Source organism: Rutidosis leptorrhynchoides, chromosome 2 (assembly GCF_046630445.1).
Source record: "Rutidosis leptorrhynchoides isolate AG116_Rl617_1_P2 chromosome 2, CSIRO_AGI_Rlap_v1, whole genome shotgun sequence".
Taxonomy (NCBI): Eukaryota; Viridiplantae; Streptophyta; class Magnoliopsida; order Asterales; family Asteraceae; genus Rutidosis; species Rutidosis leptorrhynchoides.
Genome location: NC_092334.1, coordinates 358406205 through 358420373, shown reverse-complemented (window position 1 = coordinate 358420373; position 14169 = coordinate 358406205). Strand labels below are relative to the sequence as shown.

The 14169-nt window shown below is 41.9% G+C and overlaps 1 protein-coding gene across 1 annotated transcript; it reads left to right on the top strand.

The window, feature by feature from the left end:
* Positions 1-12787: 12787 nt before the first annotated feature.
* Positions 12788-13492, top strand: LOC139888941 (secreted RxLR effector protein 161-like). The gene is made up of 2 exons (XM_071871922.1): positions 12788-13181; positions 13341-13492. Exons 1-2 carry the CDS (start codon positions 12788-12790, stop codon positions 13490-13492), a joined length of 546 nt encoding a protein of 181 aa, XP_071728023.1.
* The last annotated feature ends 677 nt before the right edge of the window (positions 13493-14169 follow it).

Genomic DNA, 14169 nt, shown 5'->3' with positions numbered 1-14169 from the left:
TGATTCTAGAATCATCCTAACCCACGATCTCCAAGTATCCTCAAAACCGAGAATACCAAGCATATAATCCAAAAATTTCCAACTTCCTGTGTCGTACGCCTTTTCAAAATCGACATTTAAAATCAATAGTTGCTTTTTATGACTCTTATACCAATCAATAATTTCATTCAAGATAAAAGGCCCATCCAAAATTTGCTTACCCCTAATGAACGCCGACTGTTCTTTACCAATAATTTAATCAATCACTTTTGCTAAACGAGTGGTGAGGATTTAGTAATAATCTTATAAACCACGCCAATAAGAGAAATCGGATGAAAATCTTTAATACACGTAGGATTAGTTGTCTTGGCTCTTGGGAATAAGAGTAACAAAGGTTGAACCAGCTCCTCTAGGCATCTGGCCACTCGACAAAGCTTCAGTCACCGTAACCAGCAGAACAACTTTCCAGGTTGTCCCAAAACCTTTTGATAAAAGAAAACGAGAAACCGTCAGGCGCTTTGTTGCTTCCACATTCCCACACCACATTCTTAACCTCGGCTTCTAAAATTTCTTTTTCAAGCAAACTACAATCATCCAAGTTCAGATCAATCTCGGGATATAAATCTGGGGGTGAAAATGAAACTGCATGAAAATCAAATTTACGTGAGTAAAAATCGAAAAAAGCCTCTTTGATAACCCGAGGATCCGTAACTCAATCACTGTTCAACGATAACCCTTTAACCGCTTGCACGCTTCTTTTTTTTTGATTCAGAATGTTATGAAAAAAAAACATGAATATTCGTCGCCTTCTACTTCCGGCTTCACCCTTTATTTTTGCTTAATATCTGCGTCTTCCACCTGCTGAATTCTAGCCAATTCAAGGATCAAATTGTTAGCACATACTAATAGCTCATATATTTATAGTCCATGTATTGTATTTATTGGGCTTAGCCCATTTATATTAGTTAGGGTGTTAGCCTTTATAATGGCATGTATGCAAGTTCCATTTCAATCAAGCAACAATAATAATCATATTACGATTGTTTACATGGTATCGAGCTAGTAGGTTTTTTTTATTATTATTATTTTTAATCGGTCATAATCATCAACGTGGCCGCCGTTTTCATTTGAAGTCACAAATTCATACGCCGCTACATACCTTTGATGTGTCTCTCCTGCTTGCATACCAACAAGATATTATATACGGAGTATGTTAATTATATTACAATTATTCTTGGTTAACTCAAAATAAGGGATACAGATTAATCCAAGTAGCCATATATATTAATTAATTGTTTATGTTACCGGTTACCCACCGATTGACGTTAACATAAATTAATTGATTTTGTGCTTCTACCATTGGCTCTCGTATCCTCTTTTTTTTTTTTTTTTTTTTTTTTATTTATTATTATTATTTCTCTTACGGCAAGCTTGCAAATAATTGTCGTACGTCTGTCGATCACACAGCTTACTCGGTTACTCATATTGCAATTTGTTACGGAGTATTAAAATTACAAAGCCTCTTATGATGTTGTTGACACATAAGAAGATACACGCACCTACTTGAAGAATAGTAGTTTTTTTGTCACGTGTTTAATTTTTATTCCACAAGTGAAAGAAAACATCACCAGAAACATACGGCAGCCACAAAACCCTTACGGATTAACTCAATCGCAACTCTTACAGATTATACAAGCCCAACAAAGTCTATTAGATCTATATGGTACGACCCAACATCAAGCCTAACAACATGTTCAACAGCAGGTCCAACAACAGGCCCAACAGCAAGCCCAATGCTCTTACACAGCTCAACCCGCTTCTTTTACTCAGGAGACTATTCTTCCTAGTGCTGTCGGGTGGCACATGGACACGGGTGCGTCTTCTCTTCTTACCTCATGTATTAATAATCTTAGTAATTTTAATAATTGCAAATATTCATCAGTAGCCGTTGGTAATGGGAACACCATTCCCTTCACTAACACCGGCCATAGCTTGTTACCCAATGTCCATCGACCGTTACATTTAAATAATGTACTTGTAACCCCTAACATCATTAAAAACCTCATATTCGTTCGTCAATTTACCCGTGATAATCTAGTTTCTGTTGAATTTGATCCTTTTGGTTTTTCTGTGAAAGATTATCAAACGCATCGTTTCCTTCTCCGTTGTGATAGCACCGGGGATCTCTACCCACTTACGTCACCCACCTCTCACTCTTCTCAGGAGGCTCTTCTCACTAGTCCGGTTACATGGCATCAGCGTCTCGGACATCCCGGACATGATGTTTTTCGAAAACTCCTTTCTAATAAAGATATTATTTGTAATAAATCGTCATCCCCCGTTCTTTGTCATGCCTGTCAGCTTGGCAAACACGTGCGACTTCCTTTTTCTGTTTCTAGTTCTCATGTTAATGCTACTTTTGATATTATCCATTCGGATTTATAGACATCTCCGATTTCTAGTCTTAGTGGCTTAAAATATTATATTATATTTCTTGATCATTTTTTGCATTAAGTTTGGGTTTTTCCGTTACACAATAAATCTGACACACTTGCCACATTCATATAATTTCGTCAATTTGTCCGCACTCAATTTAACAAAGAAATCAAAGCTTTTCAATGTGATAATGGTGGTGAATTCGATAACAATGCATTCCATCAACTTCTTCAAACTAATGGTATTCAATTCCGATTCTCCTGCCCTTACACCTCTCAGCAAAACGGAAAATCTGAACTCATGCTCCGGACCATTAATAATCTCATCCGCACGCTACTATTTCAAGCTCATCTTCCACCCACTTACTGGGTGGAAGCCCTCCACATGGCAGCTTACCTACTTAACATTCTTCCTTCCTCTGCCATCAATCACGACATCCCGCACTTTTGTCTCTACAAACAAAAACCCAACTATGCCACACTCGTATTTTCGGATGCCTCTGCTATCCTCACAAACTCGCTCCACGTTCTACTCCATGCATCTTCCTTGGGTATCCCTTTAACCATCGGGGTTACCGATGTCTTGACCTTACCACCAATAGAATCATCATATCCCGACACGTCACTTTTGACGAGTCTTCTTTCCCATTTGGCTCCATGACACCTACTCAACCACCATCCTATGACTTTCTGGATCCTCCACCAATTTTTTTTCCCCGATCATTTCACCTCTCCGCCACTCTCTCTAATCCTTCCTTGGAGACACAACATCCTCCTACTGAAGCTACTGTCACTGCACCTACGCCAACCACGGAGACACAGCCTCCTCCTCCTGAGGCTACCGTCACTGTACCTACGCCAACCCCGGAGACACAGCCTCCTCCTGTTGAGGCTACCGTACCTCCTCAAAATCCCACTCCGGAGACACAGCCTCCTCAAAGTGGGGCTACATCTTCCTCCACCTCAACTCACCCCATGATCACTCGTAGCCGTCTTGGAACCACAAAACCTGTGCAACATCTCAACCTTCACACCACTGTCATTTCTCCCATTCCCCGTATTATCCTGAGGCCCTTCAGGACCCTAATTGGAAACAAGCTATGACTGATGAATATAATGTTTTAATTAACAACAGTACTTGGACACTTGTGCCTCGACAATCAGACACGAACATAGTTCGCTCTATGTAGTTATTTAAGCACAAGTTTAATGCAAATGGTAATTTGAGTAGGTATAAGGCTCGACTTGTTGCTAACGGTCGAAGCCAACAGGTTGGTATTGATTGTGATGAGACCTTCAGCCCGGTTGTTAAACCGGCATCGATACGCACTGTACTTAGTTTGGCGGTATCACGACACTGGCCAGTTCATCAGCTAGATGTCAAGAATGCCTTTCTTCACGGACAGCTCTCGGAGACTGTCTTTATGCACCAGCCACCATGGTTTCGGCATCCTCAGTACCCGGATCACGTTTGCCTCTAGCAGAAATCTTTATATGGCTTTAAGCAGGCCCCCCGTGCATGGTTTCAGCGGTTTGCAGGTTATGCTCAGCGGATTGGCTTTCACCAAAGCCGATGCAACACTTCTCTTTTTATCTATCGCCAGGGTTCGGATACAACATACTTGTTATTATATGTTGACGATATTGTGTTGACTGCCTCTTCTACAGGCTTAGTCCAGCGGATTATTGCTTCCTTACATAAGGAATTTGCTATAACTGATTTAGGTCCGTTGAACTATTTCCTTGGCATTCATGCTACTCGTACTGCGTCTTGAATGTTCCTCTCCCAGAAACAGCACGCCTCCGAGATCATTGAGCGGGCTGGTTAAAACAACCCAACCCGCATTTAAACCGGCCCGTAATTTTTTTTTCTTTAATACATTAATATTTAGGTCCCATTTATGTTTCCAAAAACATCTTTAACATAATAATAAGTTCAATAAGCTTTAAAATATTTAATACAAGTTTAAATAACCGAACGGACAAACACGACCCGACTATTTTAATTTCCAACAAAACTGAGCATGGTGATTGGGGATACGCTACCCAATCCTAATCAATACAAAAGCACGTCTTCTAAAGCAATCTACGCGAGTCCACTAGTTCCCACGCTTACCCGTGCCACCGCCTCCATGCAAATCTATAAAAATGTAAACAATGAGAGGGTAAGCTAACGCTTAGTAAGTGAGAATATACTATATACATATATATGCATAAAATGGACACGCCACACAAGTAATCAAATAACGCATACCAGAGCATCCAAGCATAAAGGCAAGATAAGCTAAGCATATCGTACGATCACTAAGCAACAAGCTAAAATAACAACAATAAAGTAAGTTCACCAACGACGATGTGAACAATGCCAAATAAGCTACACCCGGAGGGTTAGCTACACACAATATATAACAAAGCGTAAACTGCCCAAGGTTAACCCCTTAACTCGAATACCGAAAACCAAATACCAAAATGAAGATTGGCCGAACTACACGAGCCTTAGTAAATCTGCATCCACACGAGATTACTATCTTCAATACCACAACAACATCGAGGTTGTCCGAACTACACGAGCCTTAGTGAATCCGCAACCACATGAGATCACTACCTCAATAAGATGACCGAACTACACGAGTCATCGTGAATCCGAACTACACGAGACTCACTTTCTCAATAAGATGACCGAAACTACACGCGTCATAGTGAATCCGCATCCACATGTGATCCACTTCTCCAATCACAACTCAATACCAACCCTTCTCCATTGGGGTTGTATAATCCACATCACAAGCATATGTGATATCGTACACACAAAGTGTGCACCTCGCCAAAGGTGGTCAACCAAAACGCACAACCGTGCTAATTGGACACATACACAAGTCCATCAAATCCACCTATATGTGAAGTGAGCTATATAGCCGAGAATCACTTCACCCGACCCGCACCCATCCTACACATACATATGCACATAGGATATTAACACTCACCTTGTCGCCTTGATGAATGCTACCGAATAATCCTTAACCCGTCGATGGAGCGTACCTATTCCATTATCACAAATACAACATCACAATTAGGGTGGATATACCAATCAACCTAAATTGACAACTAGTGCAATTTCGACCCAAATGCACTTCCAAGCACAAACCGTGCCCAAACTAACCAATAGCCATTAACACTAGTGACAATGGTCCTAATATGCCAATTAAACCCAATTATAAGTGTTAAACACTTATCATCCTCAAAATCGCCCATAAACCCTAATTTTGACTCTATTCAAAATTAGTCAACCACATGAACCCTAAAGGCTTCCAACACCTCAATAATCACTAAATACTTGTGATTGCACCCATTTGCAAGTCTTACAAGCTTACACTTGCTCACCAAACCCGAAACCCGCCAACAACAACAATAAACCCGAATCTGGGTGTTAATCTTCAATTAATAACTAATGGGGTTTCATCTATGAAATTACCATCAAAAGCCCCAAATTTAGATGATGAACACGAAAATGAAATTCGAAGTTAGAGCTTACCACTAGTATCACCTAGTAGCTAAGAACGAGGAGAACAAAGTTGCCTCTTACGCCTTCGATCAAAACCCGAATCTTCCTTTCCAAAATCCCACTTGAATGATTTGAAGTATTTATGTTTTGAGAGAAATGGTGGAATAAAAATGGAAAAGAAAATGAAATAAACGAATGAGTGGACCAGAATTGGGACTTTAATCTGCCCTATACGTGAAATGACCAAAACACCCTCGAAAAAACCTTTATATAACAAAATTCGGAATCAGAATGCCAGAAGTACCGTGCCGCGGCCCTCTTTCTCGCGCCGCGACATACAACGCGATCTGGGTTCAGTTTTTCAAGCCATCTGATCCTGATTTCAGCTCATTGTAGCGTCGCGGCCTCTTCTGTCGCGCCACGACCTTGGCCGTGATCTGGTGCCTTTCTCGCATACTTGAACTTTAACTCTCGACTACGTCTCAAACTCTTCATACAACAGTCGTACATACACGATACACCTATATATCATATATGGGGAAAACGGGGTGTTACAAGTCTCCCCCACTTAGATTCGATCACGTCCTCGTGATCCTAGTCACTTAACCAATCCGAACCTACACGCTATGGTTCTCAAACAATCGTTCCAATCCGACTTCCAACACATTTCTCCTTAACTCGGAGATCATTCCATTTACCAAATACACACGTGCACATATTTCGAGATATGCAATGCACAAATCATCCGAAGTCTATGACGATCACTTAAAATACGCGAAATCGCCACGTATCCTTCCAACTCCTCTAGGCAATTCTTCTCATAGAGCTACCCTTAACAACTAAATAGTCATTCGCGATTTATCAAGTCCACAAATCAGAGCACTAAAACTTGCTCAATCCCTCATATCGGGAAAACTCCACCAATCTCGTACCGAGATATCGACCCTTTAGTGTACCATGCCAAGTACAATGCTAAAAGTAAACACGTCCCAAACTAAAGTCAACCGTCTAACCGATGAGGACCAAATGAAAGTGAAATCTAACGGATAACACTTACCACTTAACATCCCTTGTAGTGCGCAAACACGTCTAATACACAACTACCGCAAACACGTGACCAAAATACGACTATTGCATCACTATTCACACCAAAATGGTCCTTACGACCCCACGATTGGTGTATAAAACAACCAACAGATCACACAACATGGTCCTTACGACCCCACCATTGGCGTATAATACAACCAATAGATCACACAACATGGTCCTTACGACCCCACCATTGGCGTATGAAACAACCAATAGATCACACAACATGGTCCTTACGACCTCACCAATGGCGTATGAAACAACTAATAGATCACACAGCATGAAGGCTGGCCGAAAACTACACGCACCTTAGTGAATTCGCAACCATACGCGACTCACTACCTCCACCGCACAACAATCGGGATTGGTCGAACTACACGCGCCCTAGTGAATCCGAACTACACGAGAATCACTATCCCAAAAGAATGTCCGTATCCATACGTGTCATTGTAAATCCGAACTACACGACACTCACTTCCTCAATATAATGACCGCATCCACACGAGTCATTGTGAATCCGAACTACACGAGACTCACTTCCACAATAAGATGACTGAACTACACGTGTCACCATGAATCCGCATCCACATGTGATCCACTTCCCAAATCTCAACACAGGAATGGTACTCCCATTCCCCATCGGTACTCGCATTTCCCGATAACGTTATACCATACCTATATAACACTACTCCCAAGGTGAAGTTAGCGGACCACGTCAACGGTCATAACTCACCAATCACACGCTCTTTTGGCCCCATACTACGAGTAGCGTAACATCACGCACTGCTACGCCATAGTGAATCCTAACGGATTACACCAACCATCCATTAGTGTACATACGCCGCGTAATCACTAATCCCTCGGGTGATGTCTTAAACACCGCGACTAACTCACCCCCATGACAATGTGGTGTCTTGAACACCGCGACAATTCCACATGTCAATCAAACTAATGAGTGGTGTTTTAAACACCGCGACAATTCCACTCGTTACGTAGAGTGTGGTGTCTTGAACACCGCGACAATTCCACATTCCACGCTACACAAATAAATACATTATATATGTACACGCATCACTCGTACATGTACACATCGCCACCACAATCGAGCAAGAACCACCTATTTCGCACATAGGCTCAAGACAATAATTCTTCTAAAAGAGAATCCGACACACACATCCCTTAACCGAGGGATCTCACCTTGCTCGTCAAACACGTCCATTATCTCAAAATGAGATTCACCACATTACCACCTCGGTGATAATTTAAATCTAAAACCATAAGTACAATTTATTCCAAATCGTACTTTTACCACAATTGACCAACTCTGGGTCCCGACACAAATCCCGGATCTACTAAGAGTATCATCCGAAATCTCACACTAAAACCTCCTCGTGCGGGAGTGTAACTCCCCCACTTGGAACTACGTCCCATAACCGCACCTTGTATAACCGTACAATGCTATCAAGGGTAGACTTTACTAACAATTGGGTTCACACGACCCATCGCCACATCTTGCTCCAATCTTGAGCATACGAAGGATTTTAACCAATTCTTAAACACTTCGAACGGAGAGTTCACCACAAGTATACAAACTTTACTCTCGCAGTTAACCAATTTCTATAGTTTATCAAATTTCCCACCTAGTCACTCATGTACCTAAGGGTTTCTCTAGGGTATCCTAAGTACAATGTAACCGCAACACCATCGGAGTCGAATACCACGCTAGTAGGTATGAAAGAGGCACATAACATCGCGTCACGTAGACTCCATTACCAACATACACATCGAGATTAAACACTCGATCTTTAGGGTTTTTATCTACCCGTCGAACCTCACGGTTCATCAAATTCAACACGAAAGCAACCACGCGCTTAGCGACCGAACACCAAAGCCCATACTCATGGCTTGGTAGAAACATTTTCCAAATACTAAGGGATGCTTGGTTGTACCAAGTCTTACGCCCTTTGCCCATCGATCAAAACGTCACCATAGGGTACTTACATTAGGAACGTCACCCATAGCAATAACATGCACAACACAAGGCTTTTAACAAATCCAAACTCAACGGCACATAGTAAATAATCAAAGGACATATTTATTAAAACGAAATGTACCTTAACGTCTCCTTGCCGCACCCGTCCCCGCTAACTCGGGACACTCCGACTTACGATGTCCTTCCTCTTGGCAATTGAAGCACACCGTGCCATCACCCTTTGGCACCGAACATTCCCAAGACTTGTGACCCCTCATGCCACAATTGTAACACCTAGACGCACTAGAATCCGATATACTCGTCCGTGTACAACCCATGCTCACACTCGGACCCTTAGTCCTCTTACTTGGAGCACCATACGAAACAACCCTTCTCTCACTTGAAGGTTCGCCCATCTTCGATCGCGAATACGACTCGAAACCCCTAGCCACCGAATAACTCTGCAAACGACTTCGCGTAACCCCGGCTAATTTTATTCTTCAAGTCATCATTCAAAGTCCGATAGAAATCTTCCATCAACAAACGATCATTCCCCATATACTCCGGGCAAAAACGAGCCTTCGCCATAAAGGTCGCCTTGAGAGTATTCAAATCCATAGAACCCTGTTGCAAATTTCACAACTCACTACGCAATTCTGACAAGTTAGCTGATGTCCAGAACTCCTCAAAGAATTCCTCCTTAAACTCGTCCCACAATAACGCCATAAACGGCTCACCACCGATAAGGTCAATCTTACCATCCAACCAATCCTTCGCCCTACCCCGCAACAAACTAGTAGCGAGTCTCGTCTTTTTCTCGGGAGGGCATTCAATAGTGCGAAAACACCCTTCGACATCCGAGATTCAATTTGTGCTTACCAAAGGATCCGGTTTCCCATCATACATCGGGGGTTTAGTCCTCATGTAGCTCTTAAGACAACGCTCCATTTCCCCACTACCTTGAAGTTCGGAATACTTCCTATCCATTTCTTCTCGAAACGCACCCATTTGCTCCGCAACGGCGGTCGTAACTCTAGCGTTAAACTCAACGTCATTCGTCTCGATCTCGTTTCACGTCGTCATTCTAAAGAATGCAAAACGATTAGTCCACGAATGTATAAAACAACACGCACAACACCGCCCCATCTTGCTAAACAATCATGGTACATCACTTGTTAGACACGATTTGCACTTGTAATAAGGTTTGCAAATCCTTATTACGCACACACGCCGTATCGACTTGTTAGTACAACGACCGCCTCGCTCGATGATATAAACCAACACAACATAAATATTCTACGCGACATAAGCACACGCAAGAATATTGTCACAACACAAGGCAAAATTCTAGTTAGTTCACCTACATGCTAAGGCACTAACCAAGTTCCCATTCCGACCCGTACACCTACAACTCCCGCAACAAATAAGCACACATAAAAGTCTAAGTCTAGGCACCTATCTCAAGTCACCTAAATCCCTTAGACCATGCTCTAATACCACTTGAAACAACCCAACCCGTATTTAAACCGGCCCGTAAATATTTTTTTCTTTAATACATTAATATTTAGGTCCCATTTATGTTTCCAAAAACATCTTTAACACAATAATAAGTTCAATAAGCTTTAAAACATTTAATACAAGTTTAAATATTCGAACGGGCAAACACGACCCGACTATTTTAATTTCCAACAAAACTGAGCATGGTGATTGGGGATACACTACCCAATCCTAATCAATACAAAAACACGTCTTCTAAAGTAATCTACGCGAGTCCACTAGTTCCCACGCTTACCCGTGCCACCGCCTCCATGCAAATCTATAAAAATGTAAACAACGAGAGGGTAAGCTAACACTTAGTGAGTGAGAATATACTACATACATATATATGCATAAAATGGACACGCCACACAAGTAATCAAATAACGCATACCGGAGCATCCAAGCATAAAGACAAGCTAAGCTAAGCATACTGTACGATCACTAAGCAACAAGCTAAAATAACAACAATAAAGTAAGTTCACCAACGACGATGTGAACAATGCCAAATAAGCTACACCCGGAGGGTTAGCTACATCACAACAATACGACAATATATAATAAAGCGTAAACCGCCCAAGGTTAACCCCTTAACCCGAATACCAAAAACCAAATACCAAAATGAAGATTGGCCGAACTACACGAGCCTTAGTAAATCCGCATCCACATGAGATTACTATCTTCAATACCATAACAACATCGAGGTTGGCCGAACTACACGAGCCTTAGTGAATCCGCAACCACACGAGATCACTACCTCAATAAGATGACCGAACTACACGAGTCATCGTGCATCCGAACTACACGAGACTCACTTTCTCAATAAGATGACCGAAACTACACGCGTCATCGTGAATCCGCATCCACACGTGATCCACTTCTCCAATCATAACTCAATACCAACCCTTTGCCATTGGGGTTGTATAATCCACATCACAAGCATATGTGATATCGTACACACAAAGTGTGCACCTCGCCAAAGGTGGTCAACCAAAAACGCACAACCGTGCTAATTGGACACATACACAAGTTCATCAAATCCACCTATATGTGAAGTGAGCTCTATAGCCGAGAATCACTTCACCCGACCCGCACCCATCCTACACATACATATTTACATAGGATATTAACACTCACCTTGTCGCCTTGATGAATGTTACCGAATAATCCGCAACCCGTTGATGGAGCGTACCTATTCCTTTATCACAAATACAACATCACAATTAGGGTGGATATACCAATCAACCTAAATTGACAATTAGTGCAATTTCGACCCAAATGCACTTCCAAGCACAAACCGTGCCCAAACTAACCAATAGCCACTAACACTAGTGACAATGGTCCTAATATGCCAATTAAACCCAATTATAAGTGTTAAACACTTATCATCCTCAAAATCGCCCATAAACCCTAATTTTGACTCTATTCAAAATTAGTCAACCACATGAACCCTAAAGGCTTCCAACACCTCAATAATCACTAAATACTAGTGATTGCACCCATTTGCAAGTCTTACAAGCTTACACTTGCTCACCAAACCCGAAACCAGCCAACAACAACAATAAACCCGAATCTGGGTGTTAATCTTCAATTAATAACTAATGGGGTTTCATCTATGAACTTACAATCAAAAGCCCCAAATTTAGATGATGAACACGAAAATAAAATTCAGAGTTAGAACTTACCACTAGTATCACCTTGTAGCTAAGAACGAGGAGAACCAAGTTGCCTCTTATGCTTTCGATCAAAACCCGAATCTTCCTTTCCAAAATCCCACTTGAATGATTTGAAGTATTTATGTTTTGAGAGAAATGGTGGAATAAAAATGGAAAAGAAAATGAAATAAACGAATGAGTGGACCAGAATTGGGGCTTAAATCTGCCCCATACGTGAAATGACCAAAACACCCTCGAAAAACCCTTTATATAACAAAATCATGAATCAGAATGCCAGAGGTGCCGCGCAGTGGCCCTCTTTCTCGCGCCGCGACATACAACACGGTATGGGTTCAGTTTTTCAAGCCATCTGATTCTGATTTCAGTTCATTGCTGCGCCGCGGCCTCTTCTGTCGCGTCGCGACCTTGACCGTGATCTGGTGCCTTTCTCGCATACTAGAACTTTAACCCTCGACTACGTCTCAAACTCTTCATACACCAGTCGTACATACGTGATACACCTATATATCATATACGAGGAAAACGGGGTGTTACACTGGTATGCCCTCATATCATCCTTGCAGGACCCCTGTCGAACCAGGTGCCAAACTTACTAGTCATGGTCCCCCTGTTAAGAACCCCACTCTCTACCGCAGCCTCGCAGGCGCATTACAGTATCTTACATTTACACGACCAGACATCTCTTATTCTGTTCAACAGATTTGTCTCTGACCCTCGAGAGCAATACATGCACGCTCTCAAGCGAATCATTCGTTACATTCAGGGTACCACTGACCTTGGTCTACAACTATATGCATCTTCTCCCACCAAATTGATCGCTTATTCTGACGCTGACTGGGCAGGCTGTCCCACTACCAGACGATCCACCTCAGGCTATTGTGTTTTCCTCGGCAACATTCTTCTGTCATGGTCTTCTAAGCGGCAACCCACTCCCTCTCGCTCCAGTGCAGAGGCGGAATATCGGGGAGTTGCTAATGTCGTTGCCGAGACTTGTTAGATTCGTAATCTTTTGCGCGAGCTTCATTGTCTACTTACTTCTGCTACCTTGGTTTACTGTGATAATGTCAGCTCCGTCTACCTCTCTACTAATCCGGTTCAACATCAACGAACCAAGTACATTGAGATTGATATTCACTTTGTTCGTGATCTAGTTGCTCAGGGACAGGTACGGGTTTTACATGTTCTGTCCAGATACCAGTTTGCTGACATCTTCACCAAGGGTCTGCCATTTGCACCGTTTGACGAGTTCAGATCCAGTTTAAGCGTTCGGAGTACTCTCGCTCCAACTGCGAGGGGATGTTAGCACATACTATTAGCTCATATATTTATAGTCCATGTATTGTATTTATTGGGCTTAGCCCATTTATATTAGTTAAGGTTTTAGCCTTTATAATGGCATGTATGCAAGTTCCATTTCAATCAAGCAACAATAATAATCATATTACAATTGTTTACAAAAATCACGTCTCTCAGACATGTCCAACTCCGTAGCAGCCCCACTTTCAATGTTCGACTCGATTTCTTTTATTTTATTTAACACCACTTGTTTTTTTAATAACATCCATACTTCTTTTAACTTTAACCTGCAATTTATTATTTTTCAAAATACCCTGAAACGAATCACCTTGACCCATAGCAGTCTGAATAGATTTACGCACGAGTGGATCAAAATCCAGAGCGTCAAACCATGAATTGAAACATTTGAACCGAATCAGACCAAAATCCAACTTAGATACATGAAACAAAAGAGGTATGTGATCAAAAAAACCTCTTGGAAGAGTCATGAGCTGCAGGTCACTAAACGTGTCAAATACATTAGACGAAACAAGTACGCGGGCGAGACAGCTCATCTTTGTAGCAAACTTGTTAACCCATGTGAAACAACAGCCACCAAGCTTCAAATCACATAAACCAACATCACCACTAAAAAAGTTGAAAGCAGCAGCCTCAGCCTCATTAAAAACTTACATGAATCGCTCA